Source organism: Penaeus chinensis, chromosome 29 (assembly GCF_019202785.1).
Source record: "Penaeus chinensis breed Huanghai No. 1 chromosome 29, ASM1920278v2, whole genome shotgun sequence".
In the NCBI taxonomy this organism is placed as follows: domain Eukaryota; kingdom Metazoa; phylum Arthropoda; class Malacostraca; order Decapoda; family Penaeidae; genus Penaeus; species Penaeus chinensis.
This window is the reverse complement of record NC_061847.1, coordinates 27,980,265-28,002,425: the sequence shown is the minus strand read 5'-3', so window position 1 is coordinate 28,002,425 and position 22,161 is coordinate 27,980,265. Positions and strand designations below refer to the sequence as shown.

At 49.2% G+C, this 22,161-nt stretch overlaps 1 protein-coding gene across 1 annotated transcript in view; it reads right to left on the bottom strand.

Moving 5' to 3' along the window:
• LOC125040300 (fidgetin-like) overlaps positions 1 to 20,807 on the bottom strand; it is a 28,558-nt gene extending 7,751 nt beyond the window's left edge. Inside the window, exon 1 of the mRNA XM_047634854.1 lies at positions 20,144 to 20,807. Coding sequence (XP_047490810.1) covers positions 20,144 to 20,146 — 3 coding nt within the window. The 5' untranslated portion in view covers positions 20,147 to 20,807. The remainder of the gene's footprint in view (positions 1 to 20,143) is intronic.
• Positions 20,808 to 22,161: the final 1,354 nt, after the last annotated feature.

Genomic DNA, 22,161 nt, shown 5'->3' with positions numbered 1-22,161 from the left:
TGCGCGGCCCACTAACACCCTCCCGTGGTCAGCCGCACCGCCGCCTGCCACTGCGCCCTGCACTGCCGGCCCGCTACGCCGCCGCAGTGCCCTGCAGCCACGGCCGCAGAGGTCCCGTACGGTGTGCAGACATCGCGACTCCGCTCCGCAGCCCTTCCACGGGCGGCGGCAGCGGCGGCGGCGGCGGCGGCGGCGGCGGCGGCGGCGGCGGCGGCGGCGGCGGGGCCGGACGACCAATAAACAACAGTCGGGCGGACCAACTCCCGCTAAGCCTTAATCAGCCGCCTAACACTGCCAGCGTGGGGGCCGGGTTATAATTATTACACACCCGGGTATTAAACCCACAACACATCCGGAGATCAAATTGATGGCTGGCGCTGACCCGCCCTCCCTCCCTCTCTCCCTCCCGACCGTAGAAGCCACCTTCCATCCACACCATCCCTCCTTCAATCCTATGACCCTCTTACCATTTATCTCCCTCCCTCCCCCTCCCTCCCTCCCTCCCTCCCTCCCTCCCTCCCTCCCTCTCCCTCTCCCTCCACCCCCCGCCCCCTGCGCCTCCGAGTGCCATACCGATTGCCTCGTATTACTTTCCTCCGCGGGACTATATAACCGTACTTGATCGGCAGGTGAGCGTCGGGCGCGAGGGCAGGCTACGAGCCCTGGGGCGCGGGGGAGGGGCAGGGGGCACTCGCGTCGAGGTCCAGATAACGATCTTAGAAGTTGTAGTCTTGGCGGAGGAGGTACTGGCCAGGCGACTCCGAGGTCACCTCCGCTCTCGCGCACCTACTTCCCCGCTCGGCCCACGCCAGCGTCGAGGGCCGGGGCGGGAGCAAGCATTTTGCAAGCCTGCCTCATCCTGGTTTCTCTCGTTCTTTACCCTCATTCTTACCGCGTGTTTTTTCTTAAGAGCGACTTCCTCCTACGATTAAATCCTATCACAACCCCAACGTGCGCAGGAGGGTCAAGGCTGCCGTCGTCCACAGAGCCGCGAAAGGACGCTGTCCAAAACCTAAGCCTAACACCGTCAAAACGGGGTTTCGGGAGGGATTTCTAGATCAGGTGCAGCACCCTGCCTCCGCCCTCCTATCCTCCCTTTCTCCCTTCCCGTCCTCTCCCTCTCGCTCCCTGCCTACCCCCCCTCCCTTTCTCCCTCTCTCTCACCGTGCCTCCCTGCCAGCCTCGCCCTATCCTTGGCAGGAACGGGTAGCGACTGGCTCACTGGTCGCTGCTTGCTTTCATCAGTAATCAGGTCAAACGGTGGCCAGTCCGCCCAGCCAAGGAGGGGACCGGGAAGAGGGGGGGGGGGGGCGAGAGACCTAGGATGGAGCAGGGAGGGAGCAGGGAGGGAACCAGGGGCCACGGAGAGAGCAGGAAGGGGACCAGGGAGACGGGAAGGGACTAAGGGAGGGAGACCAGAGACCAGGGTGGGGACCAGGGGAGGGGACCAGGGTTGAGGGAGGTACTATCGGCCAGCCCTTCCCTGTCGTGTATACCTTCGCTGACCAGACAACACCTCTCGCCATAAACAAAGCCCGATCGACCGCGACGGGAGGAGAGGACGGGGATCCCACCGGAACTAATTGGATAATATCAACTTCATATCAGATTTGTTCGATTCCAATCATTAATGCTCGTAAAGATGCCGATAATTCGGTGGGGTAGTTTGGAAGGACGGGAGGAAAGAGCGGGAAGAAGCGGAGAGAGAGGGACAGAAAGGAAGGGAGGGGGGCGAGAGAGAGAGAGAGAGAGAGAGAGAGAGAGAGAGAGAGAGAGAGAGAGAGAGAGAGAGAGAGAGAGAGAGAGAGAGAGAGAGAGAGAGAAGGGGGACTATAAGAAAATTCAATTCCTTCTTTGACCTGCTTTGTGCCCGGCGCAAGACCTCATCGAGCCTCGGAGATTTCGAGCTCCTTGGCAGACGCCGTTAAGCCCTCCGTCTCCAGAAGGTGGACTGCTGTTGCTTCTCGGACTTAAACATTACCATATGTCAAGGGAAGGGGTATTGGGTGGGGAGGGGGTGGGGAGGGGGTGGGGAAGGGGTATTGGGTGGGGAGGGGGTGGGGAGGGGGTGGGGAATGGGTGGGGAGGGCAGTGGGCAGAGCTTAGCGTGGGTGGAGAGGGAGAGGGAGAGGGGGAAGGGGGGGCACAACACAGCTAGAGGTGTTGCTGCAGTTAAGGATGCCAGAAGGTAGAATGCCCTCTCAAACCTATTTAATTCCTCGTGGCATACGTGTGCTATTGACCTAAATTTGCTTCGTCAAGAGTATGTGAGGAAACGATCACAACCCGTCCCGAAATAAACAAAAATGGGGGGAGGGGGTTATCATGGTTCACACACGTCTCGACCGAGTCACCCAAGAGTGGCCACATTGCACTAAATCAACACTCTACTGATGCGACACTGTACTCTTCAACCCCCCCCACACACCCCCTTCTCCCTTCCTCCCCATCCTAACACCCTTCCACTATACACCCCCTCCCCTCTCCCCCCCTCTGCCATAATTAGCGAGGTCCGACACCCAGCTCGCCACATGCCCCGCTCAAGCATCCTGGTGTGAATCCTTCCTCACTCGCCCTCCTCGTCCTCCTGCTCCTCCTATTCCCTTTTCCTCTTCCTCCTGCTCCTCCTACCCCCTTTTCCTCTTCCTCCTGCTCCTCCACCGTCCTTATTCCTTCCTTCCTCGCATGTCGTCTCATTACCCTCCCCTCCCTCTCTTTCTCTCTCTCTCTACTATAACTACAACTGTAGCATGAACGTATGACTCCATGCTTCCAGTGGAATAAAATACCAAATAGCTCCTCTTTATCACCGCCACCGCCGCCTCCGCCAGCTAAAACTCCGGAGCTTAAAACTTTCTTTGTTGTCAATCCTCCAAAAGTGAAAGCTGATCTAGCCCCGACTGTTTCAGATCGCGAGGCCACAGTTTCGCACACTCACTGAGCCCCGGCGTGCGCTCGGCCACACTTTCGGACGCAGCCACCATCCACTTCTGTGGCCTTACACCTTCGAGATATCTGGCCGATCTTCCCTTTTTCTGAACAAATAAACACACGACAGTCTTTAAGTGAACCCTAGATATTCCGCCCCAGCGAGTTCGGCAGCGAAAGAGAGAGAGAAAGAGACAGAGAGAGAAAGAGATTAAAAAGTCATCTGCAGCAACACGAACACCCCCGCTGTTGTGAGATGAGGCTGGAGTTACAAACGCGGTGTCCGATTACGTGCGTTTGAGTCAACGGCTTGGGTTTGGGTTTCGTACAACGCCACTGTTTTTTTCCCCCCCTCATCATATTTACTCTTTTTTTTTTTTTCGTTGCTATTCATTCTCCTTTTGAGATTTCGAGGAATGGATTACAACAGATGAGCTCCATTCATACACTGCACAACACCCCGGCGCGGCAGCAATTTAAATTATCATACTGAACACTCTCCTTGCAAGGCTGCACAGCTCAATGGCAGATAACGTTCACAGAGCCCAGAGGGTCGATGTGCAAACGTACGGACGGAGCGTGTGCATCTCTCCCTCGTGTCCTTGTTCGTACGTTTTGACGTCCGTGTTAATCGTTGAGAAATATGTAATTTATCATGAACGAAATGCTAGTAGATAATTAATTCCTTGTCCAAAATGATGGTAAATAAACCACGTCTCTCACGCTAAAAAAAAGCTGATAAATGTACCGATTTACCCCGCACAATATCATTCCGTATATGCTAATCTACCTCTCCATCTGCGTTAATTACCCGCGTAGGCAACCTTACCGAAGTCATCGCCAAAGCCTAATGACCTAGAGACGTCGCCATCTATAATTAGCGTGGTAATGACGTAATTAATAACACGGGTGGGCTAAGTGCAGGCATAATGGTGATAATGAGAGGGATCTATCCACCCCTCTTCCCTATCCCCCTATCCCCTATCCCCTATACAACACCCCATCCCCTATCCCTCCCCCTCCTCCTACCCCCACCACTATCACATGCTTATCCCCCCCCTGTATCCCCTATCTCTCCCCCCCTACCTCTGCCATACCCCCTTCCCCCTACCTCTGCCATACCCCCTTCCCCCTACCCTCCTCCCTCCCACCTACCTACCTACTTTTACATAGACAGTATACGCCCCCAAAGAAAGGGAAAGAAAAAGCAAGAAAGAAGAGGGAAGAAGGGAGAAAGATAAATAAAACGAAGAGAGAGCAATACGAGAAAGAAACGAAAGTCGAAAGACAGAAGATACCAAGAAAGAAGTTGAAAAGAAAAAAAAAAAAAAAACATTACCACCACGCACCGATTCGAACACCCTTACCATCTCTCCCCTCCTTCCCCTTTCCCCCTTTCCCCCTTTCCCCCTCCCCCCCCTCCCTCCTCTCAACAGACATCCTGCGATTAAAACATGAAGGTGCAATGATTCGATTCAAGGAAGGAGAAACAGTTTTTTTTTTATTGAAGGGGTGGGGTGGGGGTGAGGGGGGGGTCCGCAGATAAGGGTTAGTGATCGAAACGAAAGAGGAAGAGAGGGAGAGGGAGAAAGGGATGGAAAAAAAGAGGGAGAGGGAAGTAGAAAGAGGAGGAAAGAGGAGGAAAAAAGAGAGAGAGAGAGAAAAGGAAAGAGGAAGGGAGATGGGCAGCATCATAGTCGATCGGAACAACAGTGTTCACGAATGATTACATCTAACTGCTATCAATTAGAGTCAAGACAATGCGAACCTGAAGATATAATGATCTAATTATCATCAATTTCGGAAATGACGAAGGAAACTGACCACGTGCGGCTCTAAACAAAGGGATGTATGGTAAGGGGGGGGGGGCGGGGGCGGGAGAGAGAGAAGAGGGGAGGATAAGATAAAGATAGTTTTTTTTAGAGTTAAAAAAAAAAAAAAATCGGCAACCGAGAAATAATAATAATAATAACAAAATCAGAGATCCGAAAGACGAAAAGACACACTAAAAAAGAAACAAGAAAGGACAAGAAAGATAAGTCAAGAAGAAAAAGCGCAAAAGTAGACAAGGACAAGAAAAAAACTGAAAAAAATAAAGACAAATAGGAAGAGAAGAAAAAGATGATAAAAAGAAAATGAAAAATGAGAAAGAAGACCAAGAAAAAGAAAAAAGACATCAGACACCCAAAAAATTGTTTACATTGCAGCGACGGGGCCACAGTCCACACACCCTGGTCGCCGCCTCCGCTCACGACACAAGCGGCTGGTGTGCAGTTGTCTGTCTGTCTGTCTGTCTGTCTGTCTGTCTGTCTGTCTGTCTGCCTGTCTGTCTGCCTGCCTGTCTGCCTGCCTGTCTGTCTGCCTGTCTGTCTGCCTGTCTGTCTGTCTGCCTGTCTGTCTGTCTGCCTGTCTGTCTGCCTGCCTGTCTGCCTGCCTGTCTGTCTGCCTGTCTGTCTGCCTGTCTGCCTGTGAGCGATTGTATGATGGAGTTGAGCGATTGTGAGAATGAGTGCGAGTGTAATTGAGTGGAGGACGCGAGTATGAATGTAGGTGCTAGTACGGCTGCGAGTGAATGATAGTGATAGTGAGAGAGCGAGTGGGAGTGTAATTGAGTGCAGGATATTCGACGTCAACGAGGGTACTAATAGCCCGAGTGAATGCATGTCACCTTTTCGTAACGTAGAGCCAGAAAATAACGTACGGCTATTTCAACTTGAACCCCAAGTGCAAAAAGCCTATATTAAGAAAAAAAAAGTTCTAGAACCTCCATACACAGCCAAAAAGGAACATAAAACGAAAATATCCTCCCGACAAAGTTCACCCAGGGTTACCAATCCCATCGAGAACAAACGCCCACGAAATAAACACCCATCTATGGTTGCATTAAAAAAAAGAAAATAAATAAACACGAAAAACAACAAGAAAACTGAAAAACAACAAACGAAATGCCCCAAGCTAAAACCCAACTAGGCAATTAGCCACGAGATACGACTAACTGCCCAAGATAAGCGGTTGTCAACCATGTAGGCAACGACCATCCACATGCTAAATACGGTCTGTGTCGCCACGCCACCTGGCCGCCAACCTTGTAACTACTGCCGAGGGTAATGATTCCATTAGACTTGGCCCTGTGACCCCCCTACCCCCCCTTTCACCCTCTATTACTCTTCCTCCCCCCCCCCCTCTCCACCCACCCCCTCTTGAGTTCCTCCTTCCCCTCTCCCTCTGTCATGTACCCCTACCTCCCCTCCCCTTATATTATCCTCTTCCTGCCCCCTCCCTCCCCATCCCTCTCCATTTCATGAATACATTATCGGGGCATAAAAAGTACTGTGTATTAAGATCCATTGTTCATCTGATTCCGTTAAGGAAAATAAAGGGGGGGGGGGGCAATAAACAAAGTTAATATTAATAATAATCATAAACAAATAAAGTAGACACCACACACACACACACGCACGAAATAACAAGAACTCAAATGGTAATCATTCCCCAAAACTTCTATGTTTCCTCCAAGTAACAAACAGGCTCGAGTGTCTGAAGTCAAGCATTTATAATCCACATATTAATCCACACGATGTCTTTACGGACGCGGTGGAGGAGTAGGGTGGATGGACGAGGGGGATGGGGGGGGGGGGTAGGAGACTCGCCAGACAATGGTGGGAACTTGGCGTTTTACTTTCAGCAATGATCATTTTTCTTCCATGAATCAGCGCGGGTTCCACGCCTCGGGAACACGCACTCACACACACGCGCGCGGACCACTCATCCGTATTTTGTATACCGCAATAACCTTACAACGCTCACATACATAAAATATACATACACGCTTACATATATATATATATATATATATATATATATATATATACACATACTCACACATACATACACATACATATACAGTCATATACATATACACATATATATATACATACACATACATACATACATACATACAGAGACACACACACACACCATACCTACGAACGTATTACCCAAGTACTCTCTCTTGGCCTCGACAAACCCGCTCCGAAGGCATTCCTCCCGCGCGGCGACCCTGGCAGGAGCCTCCCTCAGCCAAGTCTCCGAAGGTCGACCGCGGCAGCTACGTCGGGAGCCTCACATCGCGAGGTCTTTGTTACCGCCCTCTACTTCCTCTTCTCACGCGCACGCACATCCACGCACGGACGCCCTTATATACATACATACACACACGCGCGCGCACACATCTGACATCCTGAATCCAATCTTCGACGCGGTGCACAATGTACCGAGTGAAGAAAAGACGGCTTTGGAAAAGACATTAAGCCTTTTTTCCTCCCTCGAGTTCACCAAGACGACACAGCCAGGAGCTAAGTAAGGCAAGAGCTCCGCCTTCGACAGGGCCACCGTCGCCGCCTCCGCCCGAAAGGACTGAGCGAATTAACGAGCGTCCTGCGCCCATGATTGTGACATTTGATCCAAGGGTCGGCCGCCCGAGACCACCCACGCCCGCCCCTCGCAAGGTTATCTTGTTCCCCAGGTAGCCTGCGCCTCACTTAAACGAAGCGGGGGAGGGGGGGGGGGAGGTCCGGGTACAGGTTAGGGGACACAGGGAGAGGGAGGGGGAGAATTAGGAGGGGGAGGGGAAGAGGGAGGGGGAGAATTAGGAGGGGGAGGGGGAGAATTAGGAGGGGGAGGGGGAGAATTAGGAGGGGGAGGGGGAGAATTAGGAGGGGGAGGGGGAGAATTAGGAGGGGGAGGGGGAGAATTAGGAGGGGGAGGGGAAGAATTAGGAGGGGGAGGGGAAGAGGGAGAGGGAGAGAGAGAAGGCAGAAGGCAGAGAGAGAGAAAGCAGGAGAGGGAGAGAGAGAATTAGGAGGGGAGGGGAAGAGGCAGAGGCAGAGGGAGAGGGAGAGGGAAACAGACAGACAGAAAAAGACACACACACTCGGCCAAAACGGCGTCAAAGTTACACGTGTGAACATACTGAGCACAACTACTCAATTAGATCTGCGGTGACCTTCAGCTCCCGAAAAAAATGTACACTGCAAGCGCTCTACCTGTGCAACTCTGCAACTTTTATTACCTTGGTGAGGGTGGCAGAGTGGATCACGCGCACACAGTCGCTTCAACACGCACAGCCGCATCTCTCGCTCTTTGCTAACATTTACATACGTGGCGCAAAATCAGCTCGTTTGAATTCGCGAGGGAGGGAGGGAGGAGGATAAAGAGGGGGGAGATGCGGGGAGAGATGGAGAAAAGAGGGGGGAGAAGGAGAAGGAGGGAAGGGATGAGACGGATAAAGTGGATGAGGGAAAGAGGAAAAGATTGAAAAGCGGAAACGAGTGAATGAGGTGAAAAGGAAAAGATTGAAAACAGGAAAAGAGTAAAGGAAAGAGCGAAAGAGGAAGAGTGAGAGTGGAAAAGAAGGAAAGAGTGAAAAGACTGAAAGAACTTCCACGCTTTCCTCCTCCGCTCCAGAATGCGACGAGAAAATCCATCTCTAAGAGTCTCCCACGCGAGCGGGAACGGCCATCAATCAATTGCATATATCAATATTGCAACATACCCTCTTAAGCAACCCCCCATAGCCCCTTCCACTAACCCTCTCCCCCTCTTCTTCTCACCGCCCCCCACACACACACACTCCCTACACACGCGTACACACACTTTCTCGTTCCTCTCAGGGCCATACAGCGTGACCATCACTCCTCTCTTCACTCCCTCACTCTCTCTTTTCTCTCTCGCTTTACTAAACCACAAAGGCAGAGGGAGAAAATGTGAAGTGGGGAGAGAGAGAGAGGAAGAGAGGGAGGAAGAGAGGGAGGAAGAGGAAGAGTACAACCCCCCCCCCCCCCCCCGCCACCAATATCCACTCCGTCCTCGCAGGCGCGTGAGATTCCGCCGTCTCTTTCAGTCACATTTTCGTGCAGTTCGACCCGTTACCGCCAGGAGGTCAAGGCTGAGTAAGGCTTCTTTGTATTCGGGCTGAATTGTACATTCTCAGAAAATACAAAAAATACATATAAAATAAAAATATTACATAAATAGAAGTAATAATTAGTCCTGACAGTTCGCCATACATATTACAATCAAAATGCCTTGTAGATTCCAACGGAGAACGCGCGCCCTTTAAAAAAAAAATACGGGTGCATTCACACACACACCGACGCCCATCGTAGGCCTAGCGATCACGCCACCGTAGGCCTACCTGTGCGTGTTCCCCTGCAAGAGGAAGTGCTCGCCTTGCCGCCGCCGTCGCCGCCCTACCGCTACAGGTTCGCTCGTAAACAAAGAGATACAATGGCAGCCTTTGTCGCTCTTGCAGTCAAGAGGGTTGTACATTATCCTCCGAACCCCCTGCCTTCCTCCTCTGTCAAAATGCCTTTCCAACCCTCCACGTCAACAATGCGAGGATGTCATAAAAGGGGAGAGAGAGAAAAGAAGAATAGAAAGAGAGAGAGGGAGGGAGAGAGAACGAACACGCGCTATTTAAAAGACCGCGAAGACGTAAGTAAAGCAGGGAGAGAGAAGGGAAGAGAAACGGCGCAAAAATAACGCGGCCGCGGTATGGCAACACCGTGATTACGCCAGGCAGCCAAGCATAACGTCTGTCGAGGAAATTGTGAAACGCGGAGCAGGAGAATTATGGCTGGCCGCGGAAAGCTTCAAGTGCACCTGCCGCTGGGGAGGAAGGCACACGCGACAGGCTCCTGCGTGCACGGGCGCCTTTGTCCTTCCGCTCGTCACGAACGATCTGGCAGCCTGGCTACTGCTGCATCTTGGCTAAGCTAATATCTTATCAAATCTCTCTGTAACGACTTATACAGCCGAATCTTTACAGGAAACCACAATTTGTCCCTCCAAGAAAAACACGACGGTGACGCATAGCGGTAAAAAAAAAAAAATGAGAAAAGAAAAACTTTCCGAAATGTTACACATTCGAACGCGTTAAAAGAAGCTAATTAATGGAGGAACTTTTTTTCGCAAACATCTCTCTCTCGCTCCGCCTACATTATGACCGTGGTTTCACGACCGCCGGCCGAAAAGGTGGTTTACCGACCGAGAATATTAATGTCCACACTCACGGAGTTGATGGTTACCGCTGAGGGCAGAGACTCGGGACTTGGAAAAATAGCTATAGTGGCTGAAGTGCTCACTTTAATTCGATTTCGAACTATTGAAATGCAGAAATAGGATATTCACACATTGTCCCTCTTTTTCGCATTACGTCACGCCTTTGTAACCAAACAGGCGATGACTGAAGCAAGCGGGATTGTCCTACGACGAGCAAGTGAAGCAAGGGTAAGGGAAGGGAGGGATGGGGAGGAAGGGAGAGAGAGGGAGAGAAGGAAGGAGGGATGGAGAGAAAGAGGTAGAGGGAGAGTGAGGGGAGGGAGAAAATTTCACTTTCACACGAGAACCACAAGTTGAGTGAATAAAGAGGTGAAACCATGCGTCCTTTCCCGCGGACAATACTACACGAAGGTTATGTGATAAAATTGCTCCACGTCGCTCAACCTAATAAAAAAAAAAAAAAAAAATTACAAGCTTTCAAAAGATGGACGCGGTTTTGTACATTACCCGATTTCACAAAAAAATAACGGGGGATTTTTTTTTAGTACAGACACACACCGGAGCGGTATCGGCAAATCACGCTCCGGCTTCCCTTTGTACACCGTCCGAGTGTAGACATCAACGAGACCAAATGAAGTAATCTAAACCGTGAAAGAGGAAGGGGAGCGATCAATGAACACCGGAGATGGTTCAGTTCGCTTTGGGCGGCTTTGAAACTCAAAAATACACCAGCCACGCCGCTCCACATTTAGTCACACATACGGACATACGCTAGCTTACTTCGAAAACGGTATGCTCAATGTATGCTTAATGCCTAATACTACTTATCAAAGAAAAGCTTGCCATAAACTGTTACCAAAACCCTTCCAATTAATGATAACTAACATGCTCTTGGTGTTAAGAACGGCTTACCTTCAACAACACAAACTCATGCGCTTATTTGCACATAAGCATGACTGGGCAACACTTTATTAGGACGAGTGCTGGTCCTCCGTCAACAGAGTCCAAATTTCTAACACAAACTTGAAAACTAATCAATCCTCTTTTTAAAAACTGAAAAAGAAAAAGGTCTAAAAAAGCATAACAATTTGCACGAAAAAATGTGAACTTGCTAAGAAACCAAACAATTCCTCACGCCATTAGCTTAACGAGCATTTAACCCCCCCCCCTCTCCCTACCCCTTCCCCTACTAAACGCACTAATTCTTAAGAAATTGCTCTTCCTCCTCCTCTCCACCCCACAACCACCTCCTTATCCCTACGCCTCCTCCTCCCGCACCCCTCCCTCCCCCTCTCAAAAACTCTGCATATTCATAAACCTACCTCGTGGTACACACACACCAGATGGCTCGCTTTGGGGGATGAAGATGTTATGCCACCTTGGCCACTACCTGTTAGAGCCCGTAATGGTGGCAGTCGGACTGTTGTAGGATAGGGGGCGATGGTGGGGGGATGGGGGGAGGGCGGACAGCTAGACGTGGAGAGGTGGGTGGGGACAAGGGAGGGGGCGATGGGGAGAGGAGGGGCACGAAGGAGCTGGGACGGGTGGGGGTGGGGGCGCTGGAATGTATCTTTGGGGTGATCAAACTTGGTGCTCGTGTTATGAATACGGGAATATATACATAACTCTCGGCTGAATAAAGCTGTGACACCTGTTCCATTCCGTAATTCTTATAGGACTTCATACTCAAAGTTACCATAATTCACCCACTGGTTGACAAACAACGAAAGGTTAAAATTACGGGCATTTAAAAACACCCCGGCTATACCATACGCGCTGTCTTAATACCAACGCAAAATCAGGTGTTACGAGTATTGTTAACTCCACAGACGTTGATACAGCCGGGCCTGTTAAAGCGATGAGGCGATTTCAAGGTAAATTTGCATATAAACCCGATCATTTACTCTTCGAAACTGTTACCATCCAGGCGCCGTAACATACCTTTCCTTCCTGTATCCTCGGCACTTTGTTTTTCTTCGTCCTGCTCTAATCCGCTGGATATCACTTTATCCAAGAATGAAAAAAATACCAAAACCGGGGGAGGAGAAAATCCTTTTAAAAAGACCCCCGAATTCACATGTTCGCCTCCGCACACAAACACTACAACACCAACTACAATAGCTACAATAGCTACAATACCGTCCCCTGATCCCACGAGGCAACCTTGTCCCAAGACGTAAACTTGTGGGGGATTGGTCCATTTAACACTGGCTTGGGTCCACGTGTTTTCGTCAATTATCGTGATGGTTACCGCTCAGCAGGGTAATTGGCCACACGATACCCGGGCGACTGAAACAAAATGGGAAGCGAGCCATCCATAATGGGACGTCCCAGCAGGGGCAAGTCGGTGGTGATGGTTAGAGTTGCCGAAACGCCTACTTTTGATGGTTTATTTGTCGACGTGCGAGCGTATCCTGTTCATGTTGAGAGGAGTTTTATAGGATTTCTGTTCCTATTACGCCTTGTTGAAACACTCGCCATGGATAAGAAGGACCCCAGAACCCCGCGGGTAATAAAGGTGACAATAGGCAAACACAACCTTAACTGTGGTTGACTTGGAAAGGGTACTGGGGTCCACGGGTATAATAATTAGACTATCTGATTATCTAATATCTCGTATCTCCCGAGTGTCAGATCGCCCGAAAAAAAACTCGAAGGACACGCGAGCGAATCAGATCGAGGCGTAAACAATACACAGTCGGCCCTTGCACCAAACCCTCAAACAAATGCCCGATAATCTTGAGCTGGAGAGATGTGACACTTGGCGAAAGACAAGGAGGATACAGAGGCGGGGGAGGAGGAGGAGGAGGTGGAGTGGGGGGGCGGAGGGGGGTAGGGAGGGCGGGGAGCGCTACACACCATTGCCACAATTAACTTAATTCGACCATTTCGTCTAAAACGACATGGGTTGACAAATGCGATATGTGTGTGCCTCGGGAAGGAGGAAGAGGAATTTGCAAGGGGAGAGATCCCGCGCGTTCGCCCCCGATAACAAGACCGAAGGAGGAGGAGGGATCCGACGCCCGTAAAAATGTGTGTACACGCGAAAGAATGCTGTTACAGGCTACACACACACACACGCACACACACACACACACACACACACACACACACACACACACACACACACACACACCATCGTGTTGGTGAGAGGAGGATACACACCTGCCCGACACACATACACGCATACACACAGACGCACGCACACACACCTTGTACAAGTGACGCTGGGGAACTAGGAGTGGCGGAGGTCTCGTAGAACCAGGGCACGTCGACCACACTGAAAACCAAAATAAAATGCGTATCGATAAAGATTAACAGCGAGGGCGAGGGAGGGGAGGTGGTGATAAGGGAGGGGGGGGAAGCTGGTAAAAAATTTCAAGACGTTTTGATCGGGTAATTAATTTAAAGGGGGAGGAGCGAGGGGGGGAGAGGGAGGGGGAAGGGTAGGGGAGGGTAGAGCTTGTCAACTGTATCGATTCTTGGTATGCCTACGTTACGCTGTTTTAAAATCATGACCATTTTTTATTCAATGGGAGGGACAATATCATCAATGCTATTGGCTAAGTCTTATCAATAGAGAAGTATCTGTTAACTAAAGGCTATAGACTACGATTAATCCGCATGCATCAGACTAAGTCAGGCCAAGACTATCGTTAAAAAAAGTAAACTTAAAAAACAACGTGCTCAGGTTAGTGTGTGTATATATGGACAATGTTTCTGAACGCGCCACCCACCACCACCGGTGTGAAAAAAACTTCTGAGAGTGAGGTCAGGCCAAAATGGCGATCATTAACAGCAAATCCGAGGTACTGAGAACCGTAGCCTACACGCCGTCGATTAATAAATCTTTTTTTTTGATCGAATTTACATATTTACTTTCGCTTCTCCATCTTTTAGATTCGTGTTTGACGGGTTTCTGATGATATTGTAGTTTTCGTGTTACTTTGTCGTTGTTTATTCGTACAAGGTGATGTTTGCGCGTTTGCGGATAAGGAGGAAATGAGGTGTGCGCGAAAAGAATGGTAATGAGGGATTTCCCAGTTATATCCCCGTTCCCCGGTGAATGAACAGGCTACAAGGTGCGAGGGAGGGAGAAAGGACATCGAAAGAACGGCAAGCCAAGACACCGAGATTCTTCCCTCCCTCCTTCCTCCTCCCCTTCCCCTCCCCCCCTCCGGAACGCAGCCATGTTGGATTGTAGGAAGAACGAACTCCGCCGAGTCCGAAGGAGGGGAGGGGGAGGAATGGAGGGGAAGGGGGTGGGGGGAAGGGAACGCGGGACGTGGAGGCGGTGGTGGTGTGGGGGGGTGCGGATGGATGGGGGTTGGGGGTGAAGGGGGGTCGCAAAAGGGGGGTAGGTGGGGGTGGGGGGTAGTAAAGGGTCGGCAGCGGCCACCCACAAGCTCGCCCTGATGTTGACACATCTAAGGTACACATATTTATCGGCTAATTTAGCGAGCATGTGAGCTGTGCAGGGCTTAAGTGGACGTGTCGTGGGGCCGACGCAGGCACGGTGGATGGCGATTCGAGAGAGAAACCAGTCGAAGGCTTTGATATAAACGACACAGGTAGAAAATTAATGAAGAGCGGTGTGTAACAGTGCGGAGAGCAGGTAGGGGCGTTGCGTGCAGACGTCTCACTCCCCGCGAGAATGCCAGCCGTATCTTTTACGATAACATTAATATGCACTTAATCGCGTTCCCTCGCCCGCCGGAAGATACGGGACTCGCACCGAACACGATTCAACACTCCAAAGCAACAAGCAAACAGGCGATAAGGCGAAAGCACTTGGCGCTGCCCCGACGCACAATTAAATCCCCGGCGAGAGTCGACCCGCGCGCTGCTACCTGAGCGACCGGACCGGAGAGGTCGCTCTACCTGGCGGCTCACCCTCACACGCACACACCTTGCCGTGGCTGTCTTTACGCGCGCACATTTCCATGGAAAATCCCGTAATGGTAATTCCGTCACAGTGAAAACGTCGGTGTTGGAATGAGGTTCGATTTTTAACCGCGGGATGTTATCTTTTTTTTTTCTCTCTCTCTCGGTCGATTGGATCTCGGGTCGAGGCGTCCGGAAGGAAAGAGAAAGGGGTGAAGCCTCCTCCCGAGCCTCCCCCTAGAATCCGGGGAGCGTGTTGGGCGCCCAGCATGATCGCTACTTCGATTCCGCCCTCGTTGAGATCACTGCGCACTCGACACGGCAAGGCTCGGGCGGAGGAAGTGTCCACGCCGTGTGGCTCTCGAGCGTGTCATATGCTGCGGGATCCGAGGGAGAAAGATCGCCGACGCTGAGCATGTTCTCGAGACGCACTCTGCATACGCGGCGATAACTATCGTCAGCTCGGAGGAGGACAAAAATCTCATTATCACATAAAAAGACCCGCGCTGCTGATTCACAAATATGCAAATGCTCCTCTCCCTTCCTATGAGTCAAAGAGTGACGTCAGGAAATAGCTTTATGAAAGCTCTACACTTGTTCATTTTCGAAAAGGTTTTCCTCTTGCGAATTGCTCATATAACCCAGCGTTGCCAGCGGTTAAGAGTCAAGCTGCTGCTCGCGCCGGTGATTAATTGAAGGCTTGGCAACGCGCCCAGAAATCCGAGTGCCGTTCTTATCGTCTCTTATGAGATAACAAGTCTTTCAGTTCTCACCTGCTTGAGATAGTGTCTCTGCTCGCTGTTGACCCGCTGCCTCCCCAGCCCCCGCGACAGAAGGAGAGGCGCGCGTGGAAATGAGCAGGAAGCTGTCCCCAGCATGTCGAAAAATGTATATTGTGGGTACATTATGCGAGCCGCTTCCCTCCTCCCTTTCAGCCCCGCCGTTTGTTTTGTTAAGCTTCTCTTTTCATGCCGAGAGGAACTTCAAAACAACACCATCACAAAAAAGCGCACATATTCTCCCCTCTCTATCAGACCACGCAAACATGACAACAAACAAATATTGTTTTGATTTAACAACATTTTGATAAACAGCCACGCACAAACGCCGTGGTGACCTACTAACTAGGCGACAAAACCATGTTCTTGTTATGTTAACACTGCGGTGCATTTGTATAAAAATATCTGTAATAAAGCTACACATGTTATGGATATCACATTCTTTTAATCATATTCTCGGAGTAGAGTAATTTGTTCACAAATATGTATATATGCAGACATTCTCTCTCTCTCTCTCTCTCTCTCTCTCTCTCTCTCTCTCTCTCTCTCTCTCTCTCTCTCTCTCTCTCTCTCTCTCTCTCTCTCTCTACCAATCTATCGGTATAGAGAAGTGAAAGGAAATAGACGTACGATTACTCATACCCGTAACGTATCTAGCCTTGTAACTGAGAGGGAAACGACGAAAACGTTTTCACGTGTGTGAAGTTATGCTATTCGCAACGTGCCCTTTACGGAAAAACGTTTGTGAATGCCTTTGATAACTTTAAAAGGTCAGGCATGTTCGTCACACAACACGCGTACGACATATGTATAACAACGTCATCCATCAAGGCATACATAGGTTCACCTTTAAAAGAAAACGAAATCGCTTTAAAGGCATCCAACACAGACACCCAGTTATACGAACAACTGCACGAATCCGATAACCCAACGATAAGAGAAAGAAAGAAATAGCGAAGAAGCCTCTTATAATACCGTATCCCGGGAAACATAGGAACCTCTCTTTTGGTTCTGACATTTAACGTCATCACGAGCAGCGGAAACGAAAAAAAAAAAAAATGAAAAAGAGCGCTACGGAGAGACATCAAGCGAGCCTTCCTGTGTTGTGCGCTTGTGGTAGCTACAAGGGCCGGAAACGTAGCCCTTCTACTGGTGTTATCATTCCTGCGAGTGTTAAGAAATTTTGGGGTGCTTCAGCGTTATAAATAGGGGCGACTTTGAGTGGGAAAACTTAAAACGTTCCGAGATTTTTGTCTAACGTAAGGGTGTTTGACAATGCGTCGAGTTCTTTCCTGGTATAGTACGTGTATGAGTGAGTGAGAAAGAGAAAGAGAGAGAGAGAGAGAGAGAGAGAGAGAGAGAGAGAGAGAGAGAGAGAGAGAGAGAGAGAGAGAGAGAGAGAGAGAGAGAGAGAGAGAGAGAGGGAGAGAGAGAGAGAGAGAGAGAGAAATACAAACAGAAGTATACTACTTTCCTAGTACTTTACACCGGCAAGAAGCGTACCTAAAATCGCTGTTGTACCTCCACAAAACCCGGTCTGTTACCCAGAGGTGTTACAGCAGGTCTGACCTTTAACTACCCAACACACTCTCTTAGGCCTAATGAAACCCATGCAGCCACCACACGGAGTATCGGATTGGGGAACCGAGGCGCTCCAAATCGCTTCTCTTGTTATATGGTCTTAAGACACGTGAAATGGACACTTAGAAATGGTTATGAGTATAATAAACAAATTCAACGTCGCGTTCCTCTATATCTTACGGACTTACTTAGACATGTATTTATAAGTGCAGTCACATGTCCACACCAAACTTGCGAGGCCAAATAAACATTTCTACGCTCGACGCTGGTATCCCACACCTCGCCGCGTACCCTGAACTATGCAGCCCACATTGTATCGTCCTGATGTTCAAAAGAAACGATCATCATTCAGACGCATTTCTTCCAATAAGCTCTTCATCAAAACACGCACCCTGACTCGACCAATCGTCCTCCCCCGAAGCCTTCCCTGCCCCCAACGAGAGACACGTCACCCTTCAGCGTAGGAGTGAATAGTAACGAATCCTAGCAGGAGCCCAGCCCCGTCCCGCCGCCGCCGCCAGCACAGGACGACCATCCTCGCCCGTCCTACAGGAACAAAGAGCAGCTTGTGTCTCAGAAGACAGCGGGCTTCTTCCCTCGCAATACTCGCTCTGTTGAACGTCCCCCTCTCGCCCTCCATCAAACATCTACATCCACTATGTCACGCTCGTCTCATGACTCGTAACACACTGCAATTTCGCGGAGGGTGTGTGTGAATGTGTTAGTGTGTAAACCGCGGGCTCGGCGAGACGGGATCCGGACCCCCTTCGTTTTGCTTTCGTCGGACGGCCATCCTTACAATGCTGACAGGTCCTACAGCTTATGATATATAAGGGGGTGCAGGGCCGGGACAACAGGAACCCCTCGTTATTTATTATCTAAGCTTTAAGAAAAAGAGAGAGAAGCTTAACGCACCCAAGGGTAGAAAAAATAAATAAATACTCCCCTCTCCTTCCCCCACAGACACAAAGGTCTTCGTAAGTCATAACACTCTCCCAAGATAAAGCTCGGAATCCTGCGCCCGGGCCCTGCCATAACCCTGCTCTCAACTCTAGCCTATAAGAGTCATAAAGAGCGAGGCGTGACCCATAAAGACTTTGTAAGATACATACACTCGTAAAACACCAGCATGCCAGTACGGGGAACCTGCGCTCGCTGAAGAAGGGGAGAGTTATCTGGGAATTTGGTTTCATGCGTGGAAAAATTCTTATATTCGAGTAAACTTTTAGGCGTTACGTGCTTGTAGAGAAATTAATTAGCCTGATTTTTCATCTTAATATCAAGAAGAGTGGAATTCGCCTATCGGCACACCATGAATGAAAACGTAAAGGATGCCGGACGAGGCTACTCATTAATATTTACAAGGCCTCGTATTGATTTAATTACCACCCTTACGCAACGGTAATTATCCAATACCTTTTGTCAGGAGGGACTTTTGCAAGAATAAGATAACCTGGAGATAGAACAGCAATACATATACGTTTCCCCGAGGAATATAAATGTCCTGACATTATCTGCAGATATGATAATGGGGGAGATTAATCTACATAGCCCAAAATCAACGAGTCAGAGCAGTTTTCGGCGGGGATCAACATATGTTTGGACAGCAGTGCATGTAGCGAATTAGCAAGTGTAATCAATACAGACTTTTACCGCTGATTAATATGCAAAACATTAGCGTCATGGTCACCTGCCGCCTGGCTAGCTCTCGTAGCCTAAACGCTGGGCGGTTAAGGTTTCCAAAAAGACGGAATATAAATATAAATATAATCATGACGGACGGCGAAAATGTTGGAAGGCTGATGAAAAAAAACGTTTCTATACGTTTGCATAAATTAACATATTTATCCATCAACTTCGGCAAGCTTTGGCCTAAAGACTCTCACTTCCGAATATGATGCGATAGTACAAAAAATAATTGAAAGAGACTTGGAAAAGATAGGAAGAGAGAGAGAGAGAGAGAGAGAGAGAGAGAGAGAGAGAGAGAGAGAGAGAGAGAGAGAGAGAGAGAGAGAGAGAGAGAGAGAGAGAGAGAGAGAGAAGAATGTAACAGAGAGTAAAGAGAAACGAGAGAAGGGGAGTGAGAGTGTAAAAAAAAGGTCTGCTCCACCCTCAGAATTTTCTTTGTCTGCGCCAACACTTGTACCCGAGAAGTCGCACCGCCATTATTACAAGATTTTCTCCTCTCTCCCCTTTTTATTCCCCTCGCGTCTTCCCTCCTTCCTTTGACATTCAAATTCTCGAGGATCACGCGAGAACTGCCACGTGTCTTGGAAGGAGCCAGCCCAGCATGCACAGGCCGAACACTTGTTGAATCAACAGGTGTTACGACCATGCTTGGCGAGAGTGCGTGATGACAGAGCCTAAGAACGCATCCTCACCACGCAAGAAATGTGCGCACACACACGCACACAAGATCTCCGCTTCGTGTGCACGTTTGTGTATACATGCATGTGTATGTATTTTGGTATTAATGTACCCCACCAACATCTCGCGGGAGAGACGTAAATTGTAGGTGCTAATTGCAACAATTGTTATCAGATTATCTAAACCACAATCTCGAAACGACCTTTTTGATAAGAAACCATGAGAAAGTAAGTTAGTTTCCATATCCACCGACTACAATTTTAGTCGTAAATAAAAGAGAAATATATATATATGTATTTCCTTCACTTTGTACAAACTACTTTTTTTGTGGTGTGGTAGTTGTTGTAGTGCTGTACAGGAGGAAGAAATAAAAGAACCAAATACACGGTTAATTCAGAAATTAATTAACAAAAAACAGTGAGAATACGAGAAGACAAACAAATCATTTACATAAATAAGTGAGGTAGGAGGTATCTACATGAGAAGAAATTTTGAGAAAATTAAAAAGAAAAACTTTTATGAGATATTTGCTTTTTACTTACCATGTGCGCAAATTTCCTTGGATGTCCGGTGTGTGAAGAAAATTAATCCGCTGTCCGGTGTATCCTTACGAAATCCGTTCACAACACTGCCATTAAGAATAAGTCCTCGGTATGAGGTTGGAGGAAATATTTTTCGAAATCAATTTATTGATTTTTTTTTTTATTTCCTTCTTCTTTTAAATAATAATGATTAATTATAATAATTATAATAATAATCTATTATTATCTTTTTTTTTTTTTGGTAATCGGTGAATTTCTGAAGTTTACTTTGCGCGACGAGAGAGTTCCTCCACTTGTTGACTGGATACACAGATAAATACTAAATCTTTGGTTTGCGATGGCTTAATTATAAAAAAAAAAAAATATAAACAATAACTCCACCAGAAAAAATAATTATCACCAGATCATAAACAATTAATATTTTTGTTTAGAAATTTCACTTTTTCTTCCTCTCTTTTCAGTGTTGGATACAGAATCACGGGCCGCGGTCGATGGTCACTCTCACTTCACTCCTCGTAGGTCACAAGATGGTCGGATAACAGAAGCTTTGATAAACTCAAAGCTTAGTGAGATATAATAATAAAAGCTCACGGACCAGAGCGCAGCACGTCCGTTTGCTTCGCCTGTCGTGACCTAACTGAATCGGGGAAGCGTCTGGGAGTCGGACAGAGTCGGCCTGCGCCCGACTAGATGCGCAGGCGTGTCGAACGTCGCTCGGTTTGCGGCGGCGGCGGCGCTGGGGGGGACCGGGGGAGGGAGGGCCCGGGGGAGGGGGTGTGGGGGAGGGCCGGGGGAGGGAGGGGGAAGGGGGTGGGGGCGGGCGCTAACCAACCTCCCCCCACCTTGCTTCTCTCTTCTTTTCTTCCTTTTTTTGCGCTGTTAGACGGCGACGTGCCGTATTCTCAGTGGGATTGGTGATGTTTTGTTATTAAATGGATCTGATTGTTTTAGTTATGTCTTTGTGGGTGTATTAGTTAAGTATTGTTGGTTTTATTTAGCGTGTGGATGGGTTGAGGTGCTTCTCCCAAGCCTCGGGCTTGTGAGAGATTTAAATCAGAACCAAATATAATAAACCAAATTAAGAAATAAGAAAATAAAAGACAGAAAGATAGCAACTAATAACAGAAACAGAAACAACAACAGCGACCCAAGAAAATCAAACAAAATAGCCCAGAAAAGCCCCTTAGACACAGCGCCCCCTTAAAACAAATCAGACCCGATTGGCCGCAATAAAAAAGGTTACTTTGGCCAACCCCGCGCGGACAACGTCAAGCAAGTCACCAGTTCGCGGAAGATAGTTGTCAGGAGTCGCTAGTCAATTTCTCGCCAAACTCCTTCGCTTAACTTCCCCCTCCCTCTTCCCCTCTCCAGGCCTCCCCCCTCCTCACACACACACACACACCTTCTTGCTTCCCTCCTCCTTTACCTTTACCTTCTCCTCCTCTTCCTTGTCTTCCCCGCGATCCTTCTCTTCTTCTTACTCCTCCTCCTCCTCTTTTTCTTCTCCTTCCCCCTTACTCTTCCTCCTTGTCCTTTTTCTCCTCCTCGTTCTCGTTCTCCTTTCCCTTCTTCTCCTCTCCCTTTTCCTTCTCCTCCTTGTCCTTTAACTTTTCTCCTCCTCTTCCTCCTCCTCTTTCTCCCCTTCTCCTCCTATTCCTTTGCATCGTCCCCCTCCTCATCCCTTTCTCCTTCCCCCTCCCCTCCCCTCCTCTTCCTCTTACTCCTCCACCTCCTCCTCTTCCTCTTACTCCTCCTCCTCCCCTTCTTCTTCCCTCTTTCCTCCTCCTCCACCTCCAATTCCTTTACCTCCTCCTCCACCACCACCTCCTCCTCCACCACCACCTCCTCCTCCACCACAGCGACCACAGAGCGCCGTCGAGTGTCGTGGGCTGTTGGGGTGGGGATGGCGAGTGGAGGGGGGGGGGGGGCGGGGAGGGCAAATGGGGGGGGATGGGAAGGGGGTGGAGATTCCAGAATGAAATCGCCGAGGTCTCTGTCTTGCTTGAGCCAGATTGCAT